Source organism: Neophocaena asiaeorientalis, unplaced genomic scaffold, assembly GCF_003031525.2.
Source record: "Neophocaena asiaeorientalis asiaeorientalis breed wild unplaced genomic scaffold, Neophocaena_asiaeorientalis_V1.1 scaffold825, whole genome shotgun sequence".
NCBI lineage: Eukaryota > Metazoa > Chordata > Mammalia > Artiodactyla > Phocoenidae > Neophocaena > Neophocaena asiaeorientalis.
This window is the reverse complement of record NW_020173937.1, coordinates 388,668-414,097: the sequence shown is the minus strand read 5'-3', so window position 1 is coordinate 414,097 and position 25,430 is coordinate 388,668. Positions and strand designations below refer to the sequence as shown.

The 25,430-nt window shown below is 58.4% G+C and overlaps 1 protein-coding gene across 2 annotated transcripts in view; it reads left to right on the top strand.

Annotated features, from left to right (window-relative positions):
* Positions 1 to 25,430, top strand: part of TMEM255B (transmembrane protein 255B) — a 32,453-nt gene that overhangs the window by 3,171 nt on the left and 3,852 nt on the right. The window contains exons 2-8 of one of the 2 annotated variants that reach the window (XM_024752673.1): positions 2,642 to 2,784; positions 5,355 to 5,417; positions 14,690 to 14,779; positions 17,406 to 17,486; positions 19,224 to 19,309; positions 20,338 to 20,497; positions 23,675 to 23,818. In XM_024752673.1, coding sequence (XP_024608441.1) covers positions 2,642 to 2,784; positions 5,355 to 5,417; positions 14,690 to 14,779; positions 17,406 to 17,486; positions 19,224 to 19,309; positions 20,338 to 20,497; positions 23,675 to 23,818 — 767 coding nt within the window. The remainder of the gene's footprint in view (positions 1 to 2,641; positions 2,785 to 5,354; positions 5,418 to 14,689; positions 14,780 to 17,405; positions 17,487 to 19,223; positions 19,310 to 20,337; positions 20,498 to 23,674; positions 23,819 to 25,430) is intronic. The other variant, XM_024752674.1, reaches the window with a different exon arrangement.

Genomic DNA, 25,430 nt, shown 5'->3' with positions numbered 1-25,430 from the left:
CACCCCCCACGACTGCTGGACGGCCCTGGCGTGAGTGTCTCATCAACTTCCGTGGTAGCAGCTTCACTAACTTCCAAAACATAGAAGAAGGTGGTTTTCAACTTTTGTGTCCATTTTTTCCCAATGTACCCGCCTTTCTAAAGTTAATCACCCAGAGCAGAATGTCGCCCGAGGGGAGCCTTCTTTTTTCCTCTCACGCACTCATTTTCGAAGTGGCTTTGCCATTTCTGTCCCGTTTCCCTACAGACACCCCAGATCGGCTGTAACCACTGATCTTTCTGACTCTGGGGCAAACCAACTTGTACTTGTACCCTCAGTTTCAGGCTCTAAATGCATGCAAGGAAAAATAAGTGATTGCTGTCTGCACGCACACAACTTTGCAAGTAAGATGCCGTGAATAATAGTGAACAAGAGAAAAGCCCACCAAGGGGACCCCAGGGCCGCTGGGTCCCAAAGGTGTAAATCGTCTCCTAGCACTTGTGGCTGTGCTTCTGTAGACACTCCTATAGTCGTTCACCCTCAACAGTTCTTATATATTTGCAGTAAAAAGTACGAGAAAACAGCAATGAAAGAGCAGGTGAAGGGAGGTGAGGGCCTCGCAGGAAATGAAGTGACCTTCCTGAGAGCTTCGCCCTCACCAGACCAGTGGGTAGAAGCGGCGCTCCCGGGCTGGCCAAGTGGTTCTGGGTGTGCACGCTGACTCAGAGTTGTGTGTAATCCATTTCTGAGTGCGTGACAATCCCTTTCTTGGGTGCGTGACCTTGACCTGCCGTTAAACTTTGCCGACGAGACTGCGGACGGGGCGTGTAAATCTTCAAAGGCACAGTCTGGGCCGGGGGCCCGGGGTCATCTGAGACAGTGGTTGAGGTCAAATGAGCAGACGCTTCCCCACCAAACACACACACACACACACACGTCCATTTAAAAAACGTTGGTGTGGGAAGAAGCAGCACGTCTTTCTTCCATCCTGTTTCGTTCTGGAGTCACAGGGATGAAGATGGCTCACCTTCCCACAGACGAAACACACCGCATGGCTGTGTTCAGTGTGGAGCCTCGGCCTGCCTCTGCCTGGCCTGTGTCTCTGCCTCCGTTGTGCGGTTGCTGATGACCACATAGGAACAGGCGTATCTGAGATCGAATCGCTGTGATAATGATCACAATTACGGTTATTGTAAGCGAGTGCCTGCCTTCCCTGAGACACACGAGAGGAAGAACGGTTCACACAAAATCCAGGAGTCAAGGCCTGAGGGAGGAAGGCACCAGTGATGGGAGGTTTCCTTTCTTGGGTTCTGTGACAGTTAAAATTAGCTCTGGCTACAGATACCAGGACATCCACAATAGTGGTTTATGGTCTAGAGATTTAATTCTGTTACCTAATCAAAGTTTGGAGGTGGACAACCCAGGGCTATCTTTCTGCTCTGCCTCTCTTTGTGTGTGACTTCTATTGTCAAGGTTCCCTCGTGGTGCAAAATGGCTGCAGGGGCTCCACCTTTATGTTCACATTCCAGGCAGCGGGAAGGATGAAGGGGAGAAAGGCAAAGGGACTGGCTCCTTTAAGAGATTTCCTGTAGGTTCCACCCAACATTCCTTGTTGAGATGGAGATTATTTGCTGAGAACATAATCACCCAGCTGGAGCAGAGGCTGGAAAATGCCATCTTTCAGCTGGCGTGTTGCCACATCCAATAATTGGGGCCTGTTGACAAGGGGAGAGGGTAATGGACGTGCAGGTGGGCAGCGGCGGGCTCTGCACAATTTTATACTTTCTCTCCACCCCTTCCCATTTGATCACTCGCGTGTTTGGCACTGAGCCAGGTACAGGAGTGGAAGAACACAGGATGCCTGCCCTCCGGGGAACGGCTCAGTGTGGACACGGGGGCACAAGTGCACCCATGGAGCAGCGTGGACGTGCTGGCCATCGCAGAGAGATGCGTGCCCCCTCTCTGTGTGGGACCTGCTCGGCCTGGTCCAGGGCAGGGTGCAGAGGTCCTCTGCGCAGTCTTGGAGTAGGGCAGGGTCCAGGGTCACGGACTTGGCAAGGCCCAGGGGTGCTTTTAATGCAGGTAAAGTGCTCAGTAAGACCAGGCGCGGAGCAGATGCTCCTTAAGCGGCCAGCGTGACTGCTGCTGTGTAGGGTGAAGCCAGGACGGAGGCCGTCGGGGGACTTGGAACCCGGGGAGGGCTCAGCCACCCCCTGACGTTTACTGAGAAGCTGCTGTGCGCGGGCACTGTCTCAGGTGGCAGGGACTCAGCGGGGAAGGAGGCAGGGCTCCCGCCCACCCTCACGGGGCTCGTCATCCAGACGTGTGGGTGGTGACAGTGCCTGGAAACCCCTGGGTGCGGTGGGGGCCACAGGGGAGGGCGGCCGTGCAGGGGTACCGGCGGGGTCTGGGTGCCCTGTAGGAGACGACGGTGAGTCCTCAGGGCGGGCGGAGGGGTGGCGAGGGGTCCCGCTCTGAGCACGGGGATGGGTGGGGAAGAATCAGGCCGTGGTGGTCCCTGGGGAGCGCGTCCCAGGCTCCTGCCAGAGAGCAGCGGGGCTGCAGCAGAGATCCAGGCTGACCCGGGATGCGCTCAAGGTCCTGGGCCCCCCTCCCCAAGCCCAGCCCCTTACCAGCTGGCTTCTTGTTTGTCCTCCCCCAGAAGGGTTTGCGAGAAGAAAGAAGACTTCCCTGTGGTTTGTGGGGTCTCTGCTGGTGGTGTCCACCTCCATCCTGACCGTCGGCCTTGCTGCCACCACCAGGACGGAGAACGTGACCATGGGCGGCTACTACCCTGGGATCATTGTGAGTGGCGCGGTCCCTGGGGTCTGCCGGTCGGGGGGCCTGGGGGCCGTGGGGACACAGATGTCCGTATGCTGCTGACACGCTCCACCCCAGCCCCCCGAGGTGGAGGTTTAGGGCAATTATCCTGCATGCTCAGGTGGCCCCGTGGGGCACAGGGTCCTGAGAGGTGGGGGAGGGGAAGGAGAGGGGTCGGAGGCAAGAGGTGCGACAGGCCCTGGCCCAGAGTCTCCCCAGAGAACCAGCCCTGTGACGCCTGGACTTTAGCCCCATGAGACCAAGCTGAGCAAACCACCCCTCGGAAACCGGACTCAGAGCTTTAAAAGATGCCACGAAACCTGGATAGAAGGTGCGTTCGTGGGACCGCATGGGATCAGCAGGAAAACGAGCTGACGTGGTCCTCACCTCTGCTTCTGGGCAATAACCCCACGAGGTAAACCCACAGCCCAGCCAGACCTGGCAACAGCGGCCCCCAAATCCAGAATCCTCCAGACTTCCGAACTGTGGAATTGTGTCCATTTGTTGGCAGTAAAATTTGCTCCAAGCGTCTGCATCGCACTCAGGGAGCGTCTGTGAAATTGCTTTTTATCAGATACGATGCCCTGCAAACGCACCAGAGCCCTGAGGGGCCGTGTCACCAAGGTTTTAACCAATGAAGCTTATTGAATCTCATTACTCTCACTAGAGGTATTATGCGGGTTAGTCATGATGTGGATAACATTTTAACGAGGATGAAGATATTTTACAAATATCATTCATTTTCTCTTTATATTTTTCTTTATTTTTAGATTTTATCTGTGCTTTATAAATCTACATTATCTTCCTGTGTATACTTTCTGAGTAAACCTACATAAATAGTGTCTGTGCAGGTAGTATTCTCAGTGAGCTTCCATGAGACTCTGCTTCCGGGCCCGTGTCCTGGACGGGAGGGGAGCCAGGGATGTGGAGGCTGGCGGCTGTGAGGACGCATCCCCCAGGTGACCAGCAGAGAAGGTCAATCTTGAGTAGGATTTTGCAGTGTTCTCTACGCTTCACTGGCTCAGGATTTCACCTGGAGGTCACCTTCAGAACATCCTGGGTGTGTGCAGAGCCTCGCTCTGCAGAGAACCTGACTCCTGGGCGAGAACCAGAGTGAAATGGGCTGCAGCTCAACGGTTCTGAAAGCAAACAGTGGACATAACAGATGAGGTTTGCTCAAAGAAAATGGGGATAAAAGTCACTTCTGTGGACGCATGGCGTCCGACCTTGAGACTTATAGCGAGGACGGGTCTCAGGAAGAAACTGGGTGAGAAGGTGTAAACACCTCAACATTTTGGAAAGAGGAATTCTTTCAAATCCAAAAAAATGCAACTTAGTGAGACTTAATAGATATATTTTAATACATTTATGTTGGAGTGAGATTGTGATATTTTGAAGAAGATGCTCATCCTTCCTCACTCCTTGAGAATTCTTAAATTATTGGTGAAAACTACATCTGTGCATTCACGTCCGTCTCCATAGATATAATACTTGCAGGTAAAGACATCCTTGGACGTAAATAGGTCTCATTTTTAGTGCATTAAATCTGGCACCATGGTTAGAGATGCCACAGCTGTGTGAGTCAGTCACGCGGCTGTCCCCAGGCTGCTGCCTCTGCCTCTCACGGTCACTCAGAATCCGACGGGCCGGGCAGAGCTGAGGGTCACCCACTGGGTGGGCTCCAGTGCGGGGTCTCGGGGCGGCCCTGTGCCTCTGAGAGGGGCTTGTCATCGGCTGCTTTGAGCGGTGCCTCCCCTGGCGTTGCTGGAGCTCTGTTCTTCAGGCTGAGGGAAAGCTTAGGAATTCTTCCCAGGCGGGTGTTGGGGGATGAGGCCACCGGCACCCCCGGGCACACTCGGGTGATGTGAGATGAGCACAGTCGTGGTGTTTCTCCAATGTCCCAGCGTCACCTGCACCCAGGCCGAGAGCTGAGGCCGAGGAACAAGCGGACTGGTTCTCAGGAGCCCCTGGGTGCCCTTCCTGCCTGGGCTGGAGCCCCCATCCCACCTCTTCCTGCCCCAAGATTACATGTCTGGCTGCTCACCTGAGTCAAAAGCTCATTTCTAGGGGGTGTCAGCCGTGTGCGTGTCAGAAACACCCTTGGTTCCAGCTTCCTGTGATACTCCCTGAGGGGTCAGCCGTCCTCCCACGACGGCCCAGGAGAAGCTCTCAGATGGGCCTCTCCCTGACCACCAGGCGTGGAGGATGGGTCACCATGAGGAAGTTCTCCTGTCTGGGTGGGGGGCACGAGACACTCATTTCCCGGAATCGAGAGTTAAACTGACGTAGGAGTTAAAACATTTGAACACGGAAGATGAGACAGGTCTGTTTCAGCAGCTTCTATCCCGATCACTGGCTTCGATGGATCCCGAGAAGCCCACCCCAACGGGCATGAACCTACCTGCCGCTTAATGCTTTGGGCTCTGTGAGGGGGGGATGGCTGGCCTTGCTTTTTGATAGGATGTCCTGAGGTGGGTGGTCACTGTTCCCTGTGGGCATTAGGCTGCCAGGCGTGTAACCCGAGCACTTTCTCCCTTGTTTTTCTTTGGTGTCAGCTGGGCTTCGGATCTTTCTTAGGAATTATTGGCATCAACCTGGTGGAGAATAGAAAGCAAATGGTAAGAATGTGCATTGTTTCTTTCAAATGTGGTTCGTGGGGCTGTATGCCGGCGGGGGGTGGGGAGTGCTGCCCCTATAGCTGTGGGTGTTCCTGGGAAAGCCCCTGCCCCAATCCAGCACCCCCAGGGTCAGTGCCTAGCTTCCCAGGCTGTGGACTGTACACCCCAGGACTCAGGGTTGAGTGGGTTCCACTCACATCTTAGGCTAAGTGAGCATCGCCCCTGGGATTGTAGGGTACATTCTACAACCTCCTGTGGTGTCTTAGCAGCTAAGGTTGGGCCACGGGAAGAAAAGTTTAGGGGATGGGGTGGGTTGGGAATGTTGGTATTTAGTTTAAATCGTGGCGTATAAGGTTCAGGCAAAAACACGCGTGTATGAACGTCTGCCTTTGAGTCAGGGAGCCTGGCATCTCCTCCTACGTCTGGGGTGAGACGACGGCTCTCCCAGACTGAGGAGAGAGAAGGGGTCAGTGGAAAACCAGGAGAACCGTGGTTCAGAGGTCTTTGCAGAGGGCATGTCTACAACTGTTTGTCTGTGGGACGTATGAGTGCCAACTGTGATCAGTCAGGTTACAAACCTGACTTTTATTGATCATTTCAATTTGGAATCTGTCGTGTTGATGCAGTGCTTTGGGGAAGAGAGCTATAAGAATAGTTAATTCTTAGTGAATTCAAAATAGTTAATTTTGCCAAATCATTGTGCCAGCCAGTGTTGACTTTTGAGAGGGTTCAGGGAGGATGCGGTTGGACCATATGCCCTTTCTGTCTCATCTCCAAATCATCGTAACAGACTGTGCCGGCGTGTCCGCCTCTACCTGCACCAGCCGTCATCCTGAGGTATCACCAGGATCACAGTGGCTGCCCTGGGCTTTCACGGGTGTGTGAAGGTGTGGAGAAGGTAGAGACTTGCACACAGCTGGCGGGGATGTGAAGTGATGCAGCCACTTTGAAAAACAGTGTGGTAGCTCCTCAAAATGTTTCGCGTAGACTTACCGTAGAGGAAAGCGTGTGCTGTCGTCTGCTTCTAGTCTGGCCCTTCTGTTGGGTGTGAAGCGGGGTCTCCTCGTGGATTTGTGTTTCCTCGATGACTAATGATGTTGAGCCTCTTTACATGTGCTGATTGGCTTTTTGTATGTCTGTTTCCGGTTGTCGTTGAGAAATGTCTATTCAAGTCCTTTGCCCATTTTTAAATCGGGTTACTCGCCTTTTTATTGTTGAGTTGTCCGAGTCCTTTATATATTCTAGATACAAGTCCCTTACCTGATATATGATTTGCAAGGATTTTAGCCCATCCCGTGGATTGTCTTTTCACCTTCTTGGTGGTGTCCTTTGAGGCACAAAAGTTTTCAATTTTAATGAAGCCCGATTTATCTAGCTTTTCTTTTGTTGCTCGTGATTTTGGTGCCATTTCTAAGAATCTCATGCCAACTCCAAGGTCATGAAGATTACCCTTATGTTTTCTAAGAGTTTTATCACTTACATTGAAGTCTTTGGTCCATTTTGAGTTGATTTTGTATGTGGTGTGAGATAGGGGTCCACATTCAAGCTCTTGCATATGGCTACCCAGTGGTCATGGCACCATTCGGTGAAGAGACCGTCCTTTTTCCGTTGGATGGTCTTGAGACCCTAATTGATAATCACTTGGCCATAGATGTGTGTGCTTAGTTTTAGACTCTCAAGTCTGTTCTGTGATCTGTGAGCTTCTGATAGAAATTGTGTTGAATCTGTAGATCAGTTGAGGGAGTGTCACCCCATGAACTTGGGGGTGTTTTCCATCTCTTTAGATCTTCTTTCAACAATGTTTTGTCATTTTAAGAGTTGAAGTTTTGCACTTCTTTTGTTAAATTTATTCCTAAGTATTTTATCCTTTTGGAGGCTATCGTGCATGGAATTGTTTTCTTAACTTCATTTTTGGATTGTTCATTGCAAATGTATAAAAATACAATTGAGGGGCTTCCCTGGTGGCGCAGTGGTTGACAGTCCACCTGCCGATGCAGGGGACACGGGTTCGTGCCCCGGTCCGGGAAGATCCCACATGCCGCAGAGCGGCTGGGCCCGTGAGCCGTGGCCGCTGAGCCTGCGCGTCCGGAGCCTGTGCTCCGCAACGGGAGAGGCCACAGCAGCGAGAGGCCCGCGTACCGCAAAAAAAACCCCCAAAATCTAATTGATTTGTGCATGTTGCTCTTATATCCTGCAACCCTGTTGGCCTCACTCATTAGTTCTAATAGTTTTTTAGTGGATTCCTGAGGATTGTCCGTCTATGAGGTCATGCCACCTACAACTATTTCCAAAATAGTTGCTGGAGTTCTATTTCTTTGGCTTTGGCAAAAGAAATGTGGGCCTTGGAGTGGGAGGATAAAAATCCAGAACTGACCCTAGCCCCCAGACAGGGTCCAGCCTCCCAGGAAGCCACCCTGAATCCCAGGCAAGACGGGGCCACCGGGTTCCATAGACCAGAGCTTTCTGCCTGAGGTTGCGTGTGTTGTCTGTAGAATCTCATTTCGGCCCTTTCAGGAAAGCATTCCTCCAGAATTACCTTGTACAATAAACACGTGTTTCACCATCTAACATTTAAGTTAATATTCGTGAGAGCTGAAACCTGTGTCGACCATTAGTATGTCTGTCATCTTGACTGTCGTGAGCCTCGGTTTCTTCACGTTCAGGATTGTTGAGCATCCGAGTCAATGCACGCGAGAACATGCAGTGCCGCGCTGGTCCGTAACGGGTGTTCGGAGACTAGTAGCCGTTGTTACTTACTGTATTGAAGCACGGAGGTCAGTCAAAACATTCAGGTTGTAGCAAAGGAAGCAATAGGAAGCTGAGAAAACGTCAGCTGGAGACAGTGCTTGTTTCAGATGCATCTAGGTTTGCAAGAACGCTCTCTTTTCCCTTGCTTTCTCTTCATTTTAAGTTTTTGCAATAGAAAAATTTAAATATATGCAGAAGTGGACAGAATAGTATAACAAACCCTCTGTATCCGTCTCCCAACTTCATCCAATGTCGACTCATGACCGATCTTGAGTGGTGTTTTGAAGCAAGTCCCAGACATGGTATCATTTTTTCTGTAAACATTTTACTCTGCTCAAGCTAAGGGGTGGAAACTAATCATTACAAATGGCTCCTCCACGATCTCTATCCGTTATGGCATCAGTCTCCAGTGATGTCCAAAGAACGCCCTCAGCGGAGTCAGCTTTTGATATTTTCCCATTGACGAATGAGTTCTTGCTTTCTCCTTGCCCAGACGTCAGAGTCCCTGATTTCACCAACAGCTCTGCAGTCTAGCTTGGTCCCCACGGCCGGGGATGGAGAAGTTAAGGGCTTAAAGCAGCTTGTTAACTGCCGCCTCTGCCCACCCGCAGCCATATGTACGTGCATGCACACACACACAGACACACGCACGCACGCACACAAGAGACACACACGGAGACACAGACACACAGACACACGCACGCACACACACAAGAGACACGGACACACAGAGACACAGACACACATATACACACACAGACACGCACGCACGCACACAAGAGACACACACGGACACACAGAGAAACACATATAGACACACAGACGCACGCACGCACACAAGAGACACACACGGACACACAGAGACACAGACACACATAGACACACATATACACACACAGACACGCACGCACGCACATAAGAGACACACACGGACACACAGAGAAACACATAGAGACACACAGACGCACGCACGCACACAAGAGCCACACACGGAGACACAGACACACAGACACACGCCCGCACACACACAAGAGACACGGACACACAGAGACACAGACACACATAGACACACATATACACACACAGACACGCACGCACGCACATAAGAGACACACACGGACACACAGAGAAACACATAGAGACACACAGACGCACGCACGCACACAAGAGCCACACACGGAGACACAGACACACAGACACACGCCCGCACACACACAAGAGACACGGACACACAGAGACACAGACACACATAGACACACATATACACACACAGACACGCACGCACGCACATAAGAGACACACACGGACACACAGAGAAACACATAGAGACACACAGACGCACGCACGCACACAAGAGCCACACACGGAGACACAGACACACAGACACACGCCCGCACACACACAAGAGACACGGACACACAGAGACACAGACACACATAGACACACATATACACACACAGACACGCACGCACGCACATAAGAGACACACACGGACACACAGAGAAACACATAGAGACACACAGACGCACGCACGCACACAAGAGCCACACACGGAGACACAGACACACAGACACACGCCCGCACACACACAAGAGACACGGACACACAGAGACACAGACACACATAGACACACATATACACACACAGACACGCACGCACGCACATAAGAGACACACACGGACACACAGAGACACACACAGACACACACAGAGATACACACACAGACGCATACACTGGCATCTTCCCGGAACATAGTTTAAAACCCCCTGAACTAGAAGGACCAATGGGACGTCACTTAGCGGTAGAAGCGCGTTTCCTACAGAGGATTAGGGTACTGGCCTCCGTCTGCTGGGCTTCTGCTCCTTCGAGTGTTGTGCTAGGGGGTCCTGGCTGTGCCCTCCGGCACCCCCTGCTCCGGGTCTTGACATCACAGGAGTCTCCTCGGCCCTTCACCTTCCCGTGTAGAAGCCAAGCTGGTCTCTGCTCCGCCAGGACTGAGCTGGGCGGGGCTGAGACAGCAAGGCCTCGAGGGCTGGGCAGGCAGACATTGGGGTGCTGGGGGATCTGAGGGCCATCGGGGAGGAAACCTGCGAGGTCCACGGTGACCCACGTGGAGGCTGTGCAGGGGGCGCTGGGCTTTCCCCGTGAGGGCCCATTAGTGATGGGGTTCCTGGCAGGCAGGGGCGGGAGGGTGGTGACCAGGTTCACACGCTGTCCCACCTCCAACCCCGTGCTCCACCCAAGGGCTGGGGGGTGGGGGAGACCCTGAACTCATGGGGCTTCGACCTGTACATGCAGCTGGGGGCCCCTTGGGGCGGACAGGGGAGAGGCAGTGACGGCAGAGCAGAGCTGGAAGGTCTATCCCCAGGCCGGGGCAGGAAGGTGGATGCTCTTGGCAGATAAGGCCGAGAACCAAACAAGGTGTGTCAGTTCTGTTAATAGTTTCAAAGAACCAACTTGCAGTTACCTCGATTCCCTTTGCTGCTTTTTCTGCTCTGTTTCTTTTATCTCTGCTGAAGCCTTTCCTAGTGCCTTGCTTCTGCTGGTTCTGGGTTAAGTTTGCTCTTCTCTCCTAGTTCTCTAAGGTGTTACCGCCTTCTCCTCAGTGTGTGTGTTCACAGCTCTCACTTTCCCTCGGTCCTGGTTTAGCCGCGTCGCCTCTTGCCTGGACCCTGTGTTCGGGGCTAGTTGCTCCCGTCTCCACTTTCTACCGTTCATCTGGCTCCAGGCAGCCTCCTTCTTATCACATCCTTATCTGTTTGGTGTTTGTTTTTGAAAATCACTTTCCCCTGCTGGAATGTAGTAAACTCTGTGGGCCCAGCAGAGATTTGAAGATGACCTTCCCCCACTGAGTAACAGCTGCCCTTCTCCCAGAAGAGACCCTGACAGGACAAGGAGACACAGTCCCAACCCTAATCTAGTGCCTTCCTTAGTTGCTAGAGTCACAGACAGACCCTGTCTGCGACATCTGTCGGGCCCGGCAGCCCTCGTGTTAGAGAGGGGCCTTCGGGGCGTGAGCGGGTCCTTGTGGTTGTTAAACCACTAGGCTGCTCGAGGGGTAGCGAGGCCTGGAAAGGACGTGGCGGCTGTGACCGAAACCAGGACACGCAGGCCTCGGCCAAGGGGCAGCTGCTCGTCCTGGCCGGTTTCCTATTTCCAGCCCGAAGCGCTGGAGGAGAGAACTTCCAATGTCTTTCCCAGCGCCGTCAACTGGACCCTGGTGGTTCCCGGGCAGTAGCACACGTGCGGTCACCCCAGAGCCGAGTTTACCACGTGTGAGGTGGTGCTAGCTCTGGCTTTTACTTTTTCCAGGGCAGTGGGAGGAAGGGCAGCCGAGCAGAGTCAGCTGAAGGTTGATGAGGACGTTCAAGTCGTGGGGACGTGTGCAAACAGAGTCAGAACACGTTTACACACCCAGCTGTGGGCAGCCCTGCGTGCTAGGAGACGCTTTGCAAGTTGTGTGCTGTCTGTGGAGACCTGGATGAAATCCGGTGGAGGTGTGATGTGAGCGTCTCTCAGCCGAGACTGTGACCGAGCCACAGTTGGGGCGGAGCCGGCCAATGGCCAGCGTGGAGCAGGGCGTGCTCTGAGGCGTTGAGTCGGTGCGTGGAAGACTCACCAGGGCAGCGGGTCCGATGATGGCTTTGCTCACTCGCTGGTGGTGAGAGAAGCAACAGGGCCTCAGGGGCCACTTCTGGGAGCGTCTCAGGCGACTGCAGTGCCTAGTGGACTTCCTGAACCAGCACCCGTGCTGGAGCACACGGGGCTGGGCAGACACCCACTTCTGACGAGGTCCCGGTGACCAGGCTAGCCGCAGACCCACTGGTCCTAGGAGACCCGTCGCTGGGGACAGCTCCACTCCTTAGGGACACTGGCAGTGACCCTGAGGGAGGCGGGGAGGGGGAACGGTGCCATCCCAGGGGTGTCAGGCTGCAGGCTGCGTGGCTGTCTGCAGGAGCAGGTATCCCGGACCGAGTGCACGGCTGGACCCGGTGCCAGCCCGGCGTCTGGGACAAAGCAGGTGCTGGGGAACACTTGCTGGGGGAGCAGTTTGTCCCTCCCATCGCTTTTGTGCCAGAAAGTCATCCTCCCTTCCTGAGGTCACAACTACTTGGGGGTCTGGGAGGGGCCGGGGCTGCGTCTGAACTTGACTGTAGCTGTGGCCTCTCCGTAAGGCTGGGGTGGGAGTTCCAGGTCAGAACCGGTACTTTCCCTCCCTACGCGGCTGGAGTGTCAGGATGAGATGGGTGCCCCATGCTGAAGGACGTGGAGCTCCAAAGCAATGTTGTTCAGGTTGCGTCTCTGTGTTGGGCCCCTCTGGCCGGAAGCTCTGCCCAGCTTCCTTCCCGTCGAGCTACGGCATCCAGGGCCCTCGCGGTCAGTCACGGGAGCTGCCCTGCTCTCCGGCCGATGCTAAGATGAGACGGGGCGGCCTCGCGCTCCAGCCTCTACGAAGGATGAACCGTGGGCTGAGCGTCTCTGTGCGAAGGGCGCGAGCCCGGGGCGGCTGGAAGGTCCGGGGAGGAAGCGGGAGGACGTGGCAGGCAGAGCAGACGCAGGCCTTTCATTCGCTGGAGACGCGGGCCTGCCTGGCTCCCGGGACAGCGGAAAAGCGCCTTCTGAGTCTTTTATGTGCTTTCCTGTAGTTTGTCACAAGGCAGTACAAGCCTGGGAAGGCTCGGTTCGGTGTGGTTTCTGCAGTGATTTTTCCCACCACTCTTTAGCCAGCCGCGTTGCATTTGTGTGCAGTAACTTCACGGAAAGGGACCACGCGGTCTTCCTCCCCCAAAATGAGGGAGGGTCTGCCCCTGGCCTCCCTGCTCGGCATCGAGGCCCTGCTGGGGTGGGACCCCCCCTCGTGTCTCAGGGCAGCTCCTGCCTCGTAGACCTAGAGCACCTGGGCGGAACGTGGGTCTGACCGGGGCTCCGCAGAGCCCCAAGGCGAGGTCGCTGCCATTGTTCAGATGCAGGCATGGCTCCCCGCAGGGGGTCCCCAAGGTCCCTTTTGATCAATTCTCCGTTACTGTCAGAAGTGTCACATGGGGGGAAGAGCCCACGGCAGCAGCCGGGCTTGTCACACCTGCATCCACACAGCACCTTCAGGGCGTGGATCCGGCGCATGGAGAGGTCAGCCGCACGGCTCCTTCTCCGGATGGGGACACAGGACCAAAGGGGTCAGCAGGGCAGAGACCCCCACAAGGCTGGGCGACAGCTCTGACGTGCGGTGTCAGGGGACAGGTTTCACTTGGAAGCAACATGTGGGGCTGGACCTCGGGCCTGTGGGCTGCGAGGAGGGAGCCCGGCCACCCTCCCCCTTGGGACAGCCTTGTGTGGCCCTCCCGCCCATTCTGTCCCTTGAGTAGCCACTAGGAGCCTCACGTCAAAACGGAAATCAAAGTTGCAGTCTGTCAAACCAGCCCACGTTTCATGCCAATCCCTGTGCTTTGTTGAAGAAATAAATCCCTCAGGCTGACGAGGGTGGGAGGGTGAGGCCGTGCAGGTCAGTAACCCCAGAGCCTGACTCGGCCACGGGAAAAGAGGCAACCAAGGAACGCGGGTGGTGGGAGGCAGCTTCTGGCCGTGTTCTCCAGGCTGGAGGCAGACGACCTTCACGCGCACGTCGTGCTCTAGCTCGCAGCTTGTTGCTCACAAGGTCTGGGCTGGAAATCCAGGTTACTTTACACACCTTCTAGGACGGAGTGAATGCACTGACACGTGGCTCGTGGCTGCCACGGGGGTCCTGCCGGCAGGGTGGACACTCGGTGTCGCCAGTGGCAGGACGTACAGGAATTTTGGTACCACTTTTGCTGTCTGTTTTGGTAAACCTGAAATTGTTCCCCGAGAGAGAGAAAAAGATTTAAAGAAATGGCCAACAGATGTAAGAACAGGTTCTCAGCCTTGATAATAACAGAGAAATGCACATGGAGTGGCAGCGAGGCTTTTTCTGCCGTCAGATGGCATAACCGAGAAATGAGCAGCGAGCCCTGTGTCCTTTGGGACATCAGGGGGTGGGTGTCTGGCCGTGGGGCGTGGGAGCGAAACACATGCCCCCTCAGATTCTGACGTGCCGAGACCCCCTACCTTGTCCTGCTGGCAAGCGTAGCTCCATGTGTGTTCCAGGAGATGGTCCTGCAGAAACACGCGTGTGTGAGCCCAGACTTTTATGTAGAATGCAATTAGGGTCTTTGTAGCAGAGTCTGTAAAAGCAAGAGATTGCAAACTGTTTAAATACCCTGGGAGGCCCACCGTTACCCACAAGGCCGTGTGGGGGGGACCACAGCTCCCCATCCAAGAGCTCCTGCCTCTGACCCTGTGAAATAAACAAGGCAACCAGGACGGGTCTTGCTTAGTGGGATCCGGCCTGGGGCGCCGCCCCGGCCGTCGTGGAGGGTTTCTGGAGAGGCCGTGGTGGGAAGTGAGGACCCTGCAGGGCAACTTCTGGGGTGGGGGCAGGGGGCCTCGGGTGGGTGGGCGCTTGGGGCAGATTTCTGATGAGACTGAGCCTCTCCTGTCTCTGCTTCCAGCTGGTGGCAGCCATCGTGTTCGTCAGCTTCGGCGTGGTGGCTGCCTTCTGCTGCGCCATCGTGGACGGCGTGTTCGCTGCACGGCACATTGTGAGTTCTTCCCAGTCTCCCTCATTCTGTTCTCAGTTGCTCTGTGGGTTTAAGAAATAGTCAGAAGTTCAACTTCCTCTTGCAGGACGCAGCTCGGTGACCTTCACAGTCTGACGAATACAGATTGTGTTGGCCAATTGCAGTCTTTTCTCTTGTCCCTCCCCTCATTTCCTCCAAAACTGACCCAACATGCACCCCCTACCTCAGCCATCACATCATTAGAACCAAAGTCCTCAACTTCCCACCGACGCTCCTCAGGCCCCCCTTTAATCAGTAAGATGAAAGATGTCCCGGAGCCGGTGCCCCACGACTTCCCAGGCTTTTTGCTCAAATACGTGTGTTGGGACCTCCTCACTGGACGCTGTGCCCATGAGGTCCCTCTGCCTGTGTCATCCTAACGGTGGGGAAGCCGGGGGAGGACACGCCACATCAGACACTCGTGCTTTGGAACCGTGGGGCGGTGGCCGGGACCTGCTCAGAAGGAAGGGCCGGGCGCTGCTGCTCTGTCCACCAACCCTGACCTGGCGCCCCGTCCGGGCCGGGAAGGACCCACCGGCATTTCTCTGTGGCCCCAACGGGTCCTGTGTCAGGTGGGAATGCGACACGAGCTCAGGGCTTTACGTGCGCTCGTTCACGTCGATTAACACTGAACTCTGAGTGGTTTTATGCTTATGAAGTTTCTTAGGTTATAAAAAGTGCCGGCCCTGGTGGTAACGTTAGGCTAAGCTTTACAGTCCCTCTTCTTGGGACTATTTGGTCAGTTTGAAATTATTTCCAAATAAAAGGCTTACAGAGTGCTGGCCCTGGGAATCCTTACCGATTCCTCTCCAGGAGAGGCGAAGGGCCAAGGAAGGCGCAGTTTCACCCTCCCAGTCAGGTTTTACAACTAAAGAGGCAAGTACGGTTGATTCCCGCAGCCTCCCTCGAGCCTCAGGTGTGACGAGCACCCCCTGTCCGGGGTGTAGGGTGTGGGGCTCAGTCCCCACGTCCCTGCGCTTTTCTTTCTTTCTTCCTTAGATGGGTTTTCAGCTTGCTCTAGCTGCATGTGGCCAGTGTGCCCAGGATCGGCTGTCCCGCCAAAGCTGGCCTGCCAGTCAGGGACTTGGAAGTGAACAGAGGGGCTGAGTTTCCAGGTTGAAAACACATAGCCTGAAGCTGCAGGGAGATGGCTGTGGTTGAACTATGGAGAATCAATTAAAAATGCCCTTTTCTGGGCTTCCCTGGTGGCGCAGTGGTTGAGAGTCCGCTTGCCGATGCAGGGGACACGGGTTCGTGCCCCGGTCCGGGAGGATCCCACATGCCGCGGAGCGGCTGGGCCCGTGAGCCACGGCCGCTGAGCCTGCGCGTCCGGAGCCTGTGCTCTGCAACGGGAGAGGCCACAACAGTGAGAGGCCCGCGTACAGCAAAAAATAAAAAAAAAATAAAGCCCTTTTCTGCAGCTTGTAACTGGCTATCGGCACTTCCCGAGATTACAACTTTAAGATGCCAACAGCTGGGATAGAAAAATGTGTGGAGGACGACCCCCACGTCGTCCTCACCCCCAGGGCAGGTGAGCTGTCATCCAGCCCACTGTGGACGTGTGGGGGGTGATGGGGTCCGGCAGGCTGGCACCCACCAGGCCCGGGAAGACTTCATGAACATCCACAACGACCCCGGTCCTCAGGGGCCTGTGAGCCTGTGCCCGCCGGCGTGTTGCCCTTCTGGTCGATTCCAGCCTCTGGGCTCAGCCTCTGCCTGGACCAGGCCCTCCTTTCTGCCTGTAACCAACCGAGCAGAGGGGGATGAGGTCCTGCATCTGGGAGGCAGCCTCAGGGAGCCCCACCCTCCTGGGGGCAACAGAGGTGGGGTCTCGGCCTTGCGGGCGGCTTTCTCGGGCCTCCCTTCCAACGCACTGGCTTCCCGGGTGGAAGAGCCTCCCCGGCCCTCTGTAGGAGCGAGACCGGCCCTGCCTTGTTTCAGGGCTGCACAGGACGCCTGGAGTGGCCCCTTCCCAGCTGCAGAGCCAGGAGGCCCTCCCGGGTGCCCTTACGGTTTGGCACCATCTGCCCTATGAATGTCGGGGACAGACCCACGGATGGATAGTTGGATGGGCACATAGGTGAATGTACGCTCCGGTGGTTGGTGAGTGGATGGGTGCGTGGAGGGAGGGGGATGGATGGATGTGGATGGATGGATAGAAGGATGGATACATAGATGAGTAAGTGATCAGGTGGACGGTTGGATGGATGAGTGGATTAGGCTGAAACCCACCTTGCTCCCTCCCTTGTGGAAAAATTGCTGTGCTTTGAGGGAAAGAGGCAGGAGCCAGGGGGTCTCCTTGTTGAGACTTGTACGGGAGCACAACCACCTCCCTCAGCTGCCCTGTGTTGACCGATGGAGGGAGCTGTGTCCCCTGGCCGGCAGGGATGGGGTGCCTGCTTCCCTGCTTCCTGGCTGCAGGAGCCCAGCTGCTCTGGGATGAGCCCTGGTACTTCCTGCTCTTTGTACTCCTCCTGGGAGGGGTCCGTTGGCCTTGGCCTCTCTCCTTTGGGCTCAGAGCCTGCGGCGACAGGTCTGAAATCACCTCCGGTCCCTCCTGATATGGGGGTAAAGCTGTCCCATTCCATCTGTGGTTCTTGGTCTCTAGGAGCCCAGGCCCCTCACCGCAGGAAGGTGCCAGTTTTACTCCAGTGGGGTTGGCTACCTGCACGACACCTACCAGACAGAGGTGAGTGCAGCGCTGGTCCCGCTTGTTAACCTGTATCCCTGGTCCAGATCTGACGTTCTGTCCCCAGCACGCCCTCACATCGTGCTCACCGCGCCCGGTGAGGTGCTTCACTCCGGAGTCACAGCTGCCGACTGCCTGTGGTGCAGCCCCGAGTCCACCGGCCCCGTCTGTGCGGCTTTCACGATGAGCTTTTTATTGACGTAATTAGTGCACTAAAATCTAGGATGCTACGTTTACACTGGCCCCAAACTCGCCGGCTGTCCCTGGGCCGAGGATGTCTGCAGGGTGATTTCACTTCTGTTTCTACGAGTGGCCGGCGTCTCCTCTTGGACCATCCCCGGTGGCTGCATGGCTCCCTCTGTCCTGCCGTCTCACGCAGCTCTGTGTAGATTTATCGGTTTAACTAAATGTGGCCTCTGACACTGCGCGCAAATGTCAGGAAGGAGGCGCGCAGGGCGGGCAGCAGACGCCGTGGCTGAGGCCGCGTGGCTGGCGGCGGGGGAGAAGGGGCCTCTGCTACTGCCCCTCAACAGGGGGCGGCACACATCTTCTCCAAAGGCCAGGCCTGTGCTGCTGGAGGGAGCCCTGGGGACTCGTCCTCTTCAGCGGGGTCACCGGGCCCCCCACGCCCTCGTGCTGCTCTGTCCTTCCTTCCTGCTCACTGCAGTGTGTTCCGTGCGGTACTGGGGTCACAGGGGTGACACCTCCCAGGAGGGAGGGATGCCTCCCAGCAGGGGGCACCTTGGGTCAGGATCAGGGTTAGGTCTCGCGACCTCCAGCTCGCCGTCCTGTGGCTCCGACCTTCCCGTGTGCTGGCTGCCAGGCTCAGAGCCCGGCGTTGCCCTGACTGCTCCCCTGCCCCCCTCGCTGTCCCTCGGTTCTCACCTGTCAGGCCGTCTGCCCAGCCCCCTTGCAGGCCTGAGTCACACGGGCTCACTTCCATGGCTCCCAGCAGCCTGTCTCTGGTCTCCGCCCTATCGGGACTGTTTTCCCAGATTAATCTTTCTAGGACCCCTGCTCAAGCCCTCCCACTCCTGATGTGGGTGGCTTTCGGGAGTTACCCACAGAACCCTGAAAGAAAAGCTACATGCCCAAGGGTGGCTTGAGGTGCCGCTAAAGGGGCCGGGGCCTCAGGGAGGCCGCAAGGACCTCTGGGGTCAGGCCCTGCCCCCGACCTGCCCCCGACCTGCCCCGGGTGCTTGGCCTCTCTGGCGACCCCAAGCCTGCTCGAATGTCTGTCCTCACTCGTGCACGGCCCTCCCTCCAAGTCCTTCTCCCTAGGGTCCCCGTCCTCTCTCTGCAGCTGGGTGGTCTCTGCCCCACTTACCTTCCACACGGGGGTGGTTACAAAGCGCCGGGGGAAGGAGGGGAGGCCTCCGTGTGACCTGGGGAAGGGCTGGCTTGGTCAGACTGGGCGGCCGGGAGCTGTCCTCTGGGAGGTCAGGAAGGGGCTCCCATCTGAGGGGTCCCACCTGCAGGCTCCTGGGGACCCCCCGCCCCTCACCTCATCCAGCAAGCTTTGGCCTGGTCCTCTACCTCTCCCTGCAGGGGTCCCTGTGGCCCCCCCAGCCCTGCTGTACCTGGACTGGGTGGAGGAAGGGGCAGGTCAAGAAACATGGGCTCAGGGAAGGCAGCTGCCTGGCTCATGGGGCAGAGGGGTGGGTCCTTACGCCCAGGGAGGCCCCTGCCCGCTGCGGCCTGAGGACAGGGGCACCTGACCGGACTCTTTGCTCACAGGTCACCTGCCACTCCCTGAACGGTAGATGCCAACTGAAGGTGAAGAGTAACACCTGTTACTGCTGCGACCTCTACGACTGCCACAGGTGAGCGGGGGGAGCCCGACAGCCGCGAGCCCCACGTCCCCGGACTTACCCGCCCCGCTCTGCATCCCCGTCCTTGCACGCTGCACCCACATCTCGTTCAGCCCTCACACATCCTGTGAGGCCGGGGCATGGGCTCCATTCCACAGACGAGAGGACCGAGGCCCAGGGCTGCCGGGAGGTGGGGGGCAGGGGAGGCCTCCTGGGGAGCCCTGTCCTGCTGTGGGCTGTGACCGGCACAGGTGACCCGTTTCTTCCTCCCCGGGTGCTGGTGCCCTCAGGGCCTCCACCCGGAAGGCTGGGACCCTGTCTCTGCCTGCTGGTCTCTCCGGTCTGGGGACGGGGACGACGGGTTGCCCTGTGTCCTCCCCCGTCCCATGGGGCCCAGAAGCGCTGCTCTGTCCAGCTTCTCACCTGTCGTCTGGACCAGTGCAAGGTCCCAGCTCCTTGGGAAGCAGAACCTTCCCCACATCGTCTTTTAAATTTTGTGTTAATAGCTTGAATACCTATATTAAAGCCAACGGGGAGTTTAGTGTTGCTTCTTGGAGACCCCTCCCTGAACTGTTGAAGACCCCGGGGGTGTAGGCTGCAACACCCTTCCCCCAGACCAGGAGTTCACCCCATTTCCAACCCGAGGCTGTGGTCCAGAGCCTGCGCAGACCACGACCATGGGGCCCAGGCCACGGGCCCAAGACGAACCCCCTCCGAGGTTCACCCCTCTGTGCTCCCTGCCAGGGCGGCCAGCAGCCGCTAAGCCCTGCTGGCTCCGAGGGTGACCGGGCCGGGGCTCTGTCTGCCGGGGCCCCTGTTTGGGGCAGGCTGTCCTGCTCAGAGACCTGGGCCCCCTCCCAGGTGGATTCTGGGCTCCCTGGGACAGCCCTGCCCCCAGGGCCTCCCTCCGCCACCTGAGGGCCTGGGCCCTCCCAGCAGAGCCCCCGGCCCATCAGTACGCGGAGCGTCTGCCCTGCTGGCTCAGGCGGCGAGGTGGCCCCCCTGCAGCCGTGGGTGACGCTGAGCCCCTCCCCGCACAGCACTGAGCACCCGCCCACCTACTACGAGTTCGTGGGCGTCCGCGGCTGCCAGGACGTGCTCCACCTATATCGGCTGCTCTGGGCCTCGGCGGCGCTGAACGTCCTAGGCCTGTTCCTGGGTGTCGTCACCGCGGCCGTCCTGGGGGCCTTCAAGGACATGGTGAGTAGCGCCCGCCGCGCACTGGGCAGACTCAGCGATGGGGACGTGGGCTCGTGGAGGCGGCAGCCGTGCTGACCGCAGCCTGGGGGCACTTCAGTCCCTCCTCCCCGAGGCTCGCGCCACCTGAGCCGGTCCAGGGAGCGCGAGTTCAGCGGCAGAGAGGGGCACCGAACCTGGCGCCTGACGGCCGCGTCCATCCCTTGGTGGCCCGCTGAGCATGGAACCCCAGCGCCTCCGATCCGGTAGATCTGGGGCTCAGGCCCGGCTTCCCGAAGTCAGGTGACTCCAAAGTGAGCCCCCGAGAACGTGCTTCAGCATCTGGGCGGCCCTGGGCAGGGACCGCACTGCAGGGCCCGTGCCTGAGGCCACCCTGCAAGTCTCTCCGTGGGCAGCATCCTCTCCAGGGGACCGGCTGTTCCAAGCCGTGTTCTCGCGCGGGGCCCAGATGGCACCTCCCGCGACCTGACACTTCATCCGTGGAGGTGCCGCACGGGAGGCCACAGCCGCCCACAGACCAGCAGCCACCCGCCCATCGCCCGGTTTTAACGAGGAGGCAGTGTAAATGCATGTGCAAACAACCCCTGCAGGCCAGACCCCGTCCACAGCCCACACTGCCGAGGGCTTGTTACCTCTGCCCCGGAGACTGTGGCCCTTGGCCGCATTTCTCAGCCTCACCTGGAGCCTCCCGAGATCAGTGACATGTCTCTTGGAGGTTTCCTGACCCCAGACAAAGCCCGAGATACCACGGGAGACCCTGGCGACCCCCCGCCCCACTCCCACTCTGCGTGGTGCAGACACCGGGCCCAGCTCCCGCTCGGTCGCAAGGTGTCTTTCCGTGTGCGCACAGCAAGCATCCCGTCCTTCAAGGACGAGGGCCACCTGCCCCCGGGACGCCTGGGGTCTGCAGGGCCCACAGTGCGGTCTGGGGGGTCCCTTGGGCCGCCTGCCCCCGGGCCGCCTGGGGTCTGCAGGGCCCACAGTGCGGTCTGGGGGGGGTCCCTCGGGCCGCCTGCCCCCGGGACGCCTGGGGTCTGCAGGGCCCACAGTGCGGTCTGGGGGGGTCCCTTGGGCCGCCTGCCCCCGGGACGCCTGGGGTCTGCAGGGCCCACAGTGCGGTCTGGGGGGTCCCTCGGTGGGGCTTTTCGTGCTGTGGCCAGGTCGGAGTTTTCTCTCCTTTCTCAAGGAGAGCGAGGTTAGACTCGATGGCTACACAGAGTGTCTTGTTCGGGTCCTGCCCCTGGGAGCCCGGGTGGAGTCTGCTGGCTGTCCCCAGGGATGGCCGTTAGCCCGGTGCCTTTTCCAGAAGAGGGCCCTGTGCTCATGAGTTTATAATAAAACTGCTGGAGCTTCTCTCGGGAATGTAGCAACGCCCCAGAAAGGCCGCTTGTCACGCGGGACACAGAGTTACGTGTCAGCCCCGCTCTGGACAGTTTCCTCTCTCACACCCAGAGCTCAGGGGTGTTGTAAGAAGTAAGCAAGGTGATTCCTTAAAATTTTACACCTACGAGTAGATGCTCTCGTAAGTTAATGGATCTTATAATTTAAGAATTATCTTAAGGAACGAAGACACGTCACTAACCACCCAAAGCTCTGGGCACTCAGGGCTCCGTCCCGTGGGGTGCTGGGTGGGCAGGCGGGCAGAGCGTGGAGTCTCGGGTCTGCAGAGGGTCTCCCGAGGTGGGGTTGCCCTGGCAACGTGGCCGCGCTTACAGCCCGGCCTGGCTGAGGAAGGGTCTGCGTTGGCCTCAGGTATGAGAGCTGCAGGTGGACAGTCCTCCTGGCCCAGCTGGGGTCTCCTTGCCGTCATGGGAGGCTCGGAGGTGAGAGGGTGCACGAGGGGTCAGGGCAAGACCAGGCAGTGCAGGCACCTAGCGTCCCCCGCAGAGTGGCCGTAGTTCCCAGAGCGAGGCCACCTCTGGGAGACCCCTACACCTCCACCCCATCCTCCCCAGACCCCGAAATGCTGAGCCAGGCCAGGCAGCTCCTCTCCAGCCCATGACGCCGTCTGGACCCTCGACCCACGACCCTCATCAGCCCCCTCGGCCCGGATCCCCTTAGCCAGGCCTCAGGCCCGAAACGCTCTCTGCAGCCCTGGGGCCCAGCTCCGGTGGTACCGGGCCACGTCGGGGCGCACACAGTCGGCCCTCAGCTGTGCTTGTTCGTGAATAAGGCATCGAGGCATCGAGGTGGCTGGGCTTGGGCCCCGTCTTGAGTTTTCCGTCCTCTCTCCCTGCTTTCAAGCTGCCTGTTCCCTCCTCGGAGTTAAACTGACTCGCCGCGCAGACCAGAGCTCCTGGTAGGAAAGGACGGAGCCCTGAGCCTGCGGCACGAAGGAAGCGCGACGGGCCTCCTCCTTCCTGGGCCGCCTGCGAGGCAGCTCTGGGGGGCTCGCTGCCCTCCCCCCTCCTCAGGACCCTGCTCTGGCACCTCCGGGGCTTTTGATGAGTTTTCAGATGCTCCGTCTGTGCTGCTGCCCATGCTGTCGCAGCCCCTCCCGGCTCTGCAGGGCCTGCCCCGTGGGTGTCAGGCGGGATCCAGGTTCTGGGCTCTTAGGGAAGGATGAACCTCTGGTCTGGGAACCCCCAAGCCCCCAATCGGGAGCGGCTGGCCTGCCTGTGGAGAGGGGTCCGTCCTACGGCCCGTCCTCTCTGGGGGCGGGTGAGAGGTCAAGAATCAGGGCCCACGTTCGGTTTTCCTTTGGGGAACCAGAGCCTCCCATGAGCTAAGGAAGCTGGAGTTGGAGGAGTTTGGGAAGCTCTGGTCTTGACTGTGCTTCTCTAGAAATCTCTGTGGCCAGAGCCCTACCCTGGCCTGTGCCACCCGGAGCCCCTGTGGGGAGAGGGCCCTGCTGACTAGAGCCGGGGGCATCTTTGGAATCAGCGCCCCTCGGGGATGCCCATGACACACGCTCCTGGAGCAGACAGATGGGGTTTCCTCACTTTTCCAAAAAAAAACCCAAGAGAGCCTGGGCCTAGCTGGGCCTCTCGGCGGATCCCGGGACAAACAGGAAAAGGAAAAGCAAGAAGAAACCCAGCTTTTGGGCTTTAGTTCTGGTCGGAGAGAGGCTGGTGGGAGGACTCGGAATCTTTCACTTGGGGACTCTGCCTTCCTGAGCGGCTGCCGGACGGGGCTCCCCAGAGCAGGGCTCGGCTGACATGTCTCCATCCTTTGCGGCAGGTCCCGCTGTCCCAGCTGGCCTACAGCCCGTCCACAGCACCTCAGGCCCTCTACAACCCCGCCCAGCAGATCCTGGCCTCCACGGGCTTCTGCCCGCTGCCCCCGGCTGTCCCCACCTGCTCGTCGTACCCGCTGCCCCTCCAGGTAGGCCGAGCGTCCCCGGGCCGGACGGTGCTCACGTCCCAGGCAGCTGTCATCCAGGGAGTGCAGCTCGGGTGGGACACGGGGGTGGGGGGCTTGGGTTGAAGGAAAAGGGGGCGGGGGGTCTACGGCTCCCCCTGCCGATTTAGACAACGGGGTGATGCAGCTGGTGTGGACCAGCAAAGCGGGTGGGATGACTGAGGGATGTGGCAGGTGACCCCAGGCCCCGCGCGGGACGTTCGGCATCCCCGGGGGCATCTGGGGCATCCTTTGCTCCGTGTGGCCCTGGTGGCCTAGCCAGCCACGTCTTTCGGGGCCTTGAGATTTTCTGACCCCTGACCAGGTCCCAGACGAGCTGGCTGCAGTTTCCTGGCCAGAGCAGCCGGGGATGTGCCAGCTGCCGGGCCCCTGTGACAGGGCAGCGTCACTGAGTAGAGCCGAGGGCTTGCCGGTGCTTACGAAAGCGGCAGGTGCACAGGCCCCACCCTAGTACAACTCTGGTGGCCTTGGGGCTGCTGTGGAAGGGGGCACGCGGGGGTGAAGCCTGTTCATAGAGCAGCGTCCCACCCGACCAGCTGCCACTGTGGTGACCGGGACGTCCCCGGATGTTGCCCTGTGTCCTCGGGGGCAGAGGTGAGCGCCTCTGACCCAGACAGCCTGTGGGCCTCTGTTTTGGCGGGGGCGGGGCGGTGGCCTTGGCACGGTCTCTGGTCTGTGTCAATGACAGCAGCCCCTGAGCAGTTCTGGGAAGTTCGCGGGGTCAAGGTACCGGATGGGCTGCGTCTGTGTGCGTGGGCAGGTGGGGTGCTGAGAGCCCGGCCGTTTGCTGTGAGGTCACACATCTTCACCTGCTGCCTGGGGTCCCAGCGCTCGAGGAGTGATGTTGACGGGGCCTGAGAACTTTTCAGGGCCAGCGGCTGTTTAGGACAGGTGTATGTATCCCCCAGCTCAGGGACAGAGGCGGCGGCCGGACTTGAGGAGGGGCTGAAGGGAGCGTGGTGCCCGTCTCCGCAGCCCCTTATGACTCAGAGGAACCCACAGACTCGGCCCAGCTGGCCGCCCGGGGCTGTGGCACAAGCCCAGCCAGCGAGGTCTGCGGTGGCCTCCCCAGGCCCGACAGCTAGTGAGGCTGGAAGCGGGTGTGGGGTCTCTGGGCCCCGGGGTGCAGCGGGTGTGGCGAGCTGAGAAAGCCTGCAGCCTCGTCCTGCCCGGGGCAGGCCCGCTGAGCGGGGATTCAGGGGCCGCTCTACCTCCCCGTGGAGGCGCAAGTCCTTCCTCTCTGCGCCTGGCTCCTTCCACTTGCCGTGAATGTGAAGCTGGCGGCTGTGCGCCCAGGGCTCCGGGGGCCTTGGAATTCCCAGAGGAGGCTGTGCCACGTCTGTCTCCGAGGAGTGGTGGCCCACGGGCTGTGCCACGGGAGGCCTCCTCCTGCCGATGAGGGGCAACCCCTTAGCCGCCCCACCAGTCCCGAGCAGGCGCCCTGGCCGCACGGGGACCCGCAGGCTGAGTCCTGAGTCAGGGAGGGGCCTGGCTCGAGAGTCCTCCCATTTCTAAGACATGAAAAGGAATTACCCAAGCGTCAGGAGATGAGCTGGCTGCCAGTAACCCACGGTGG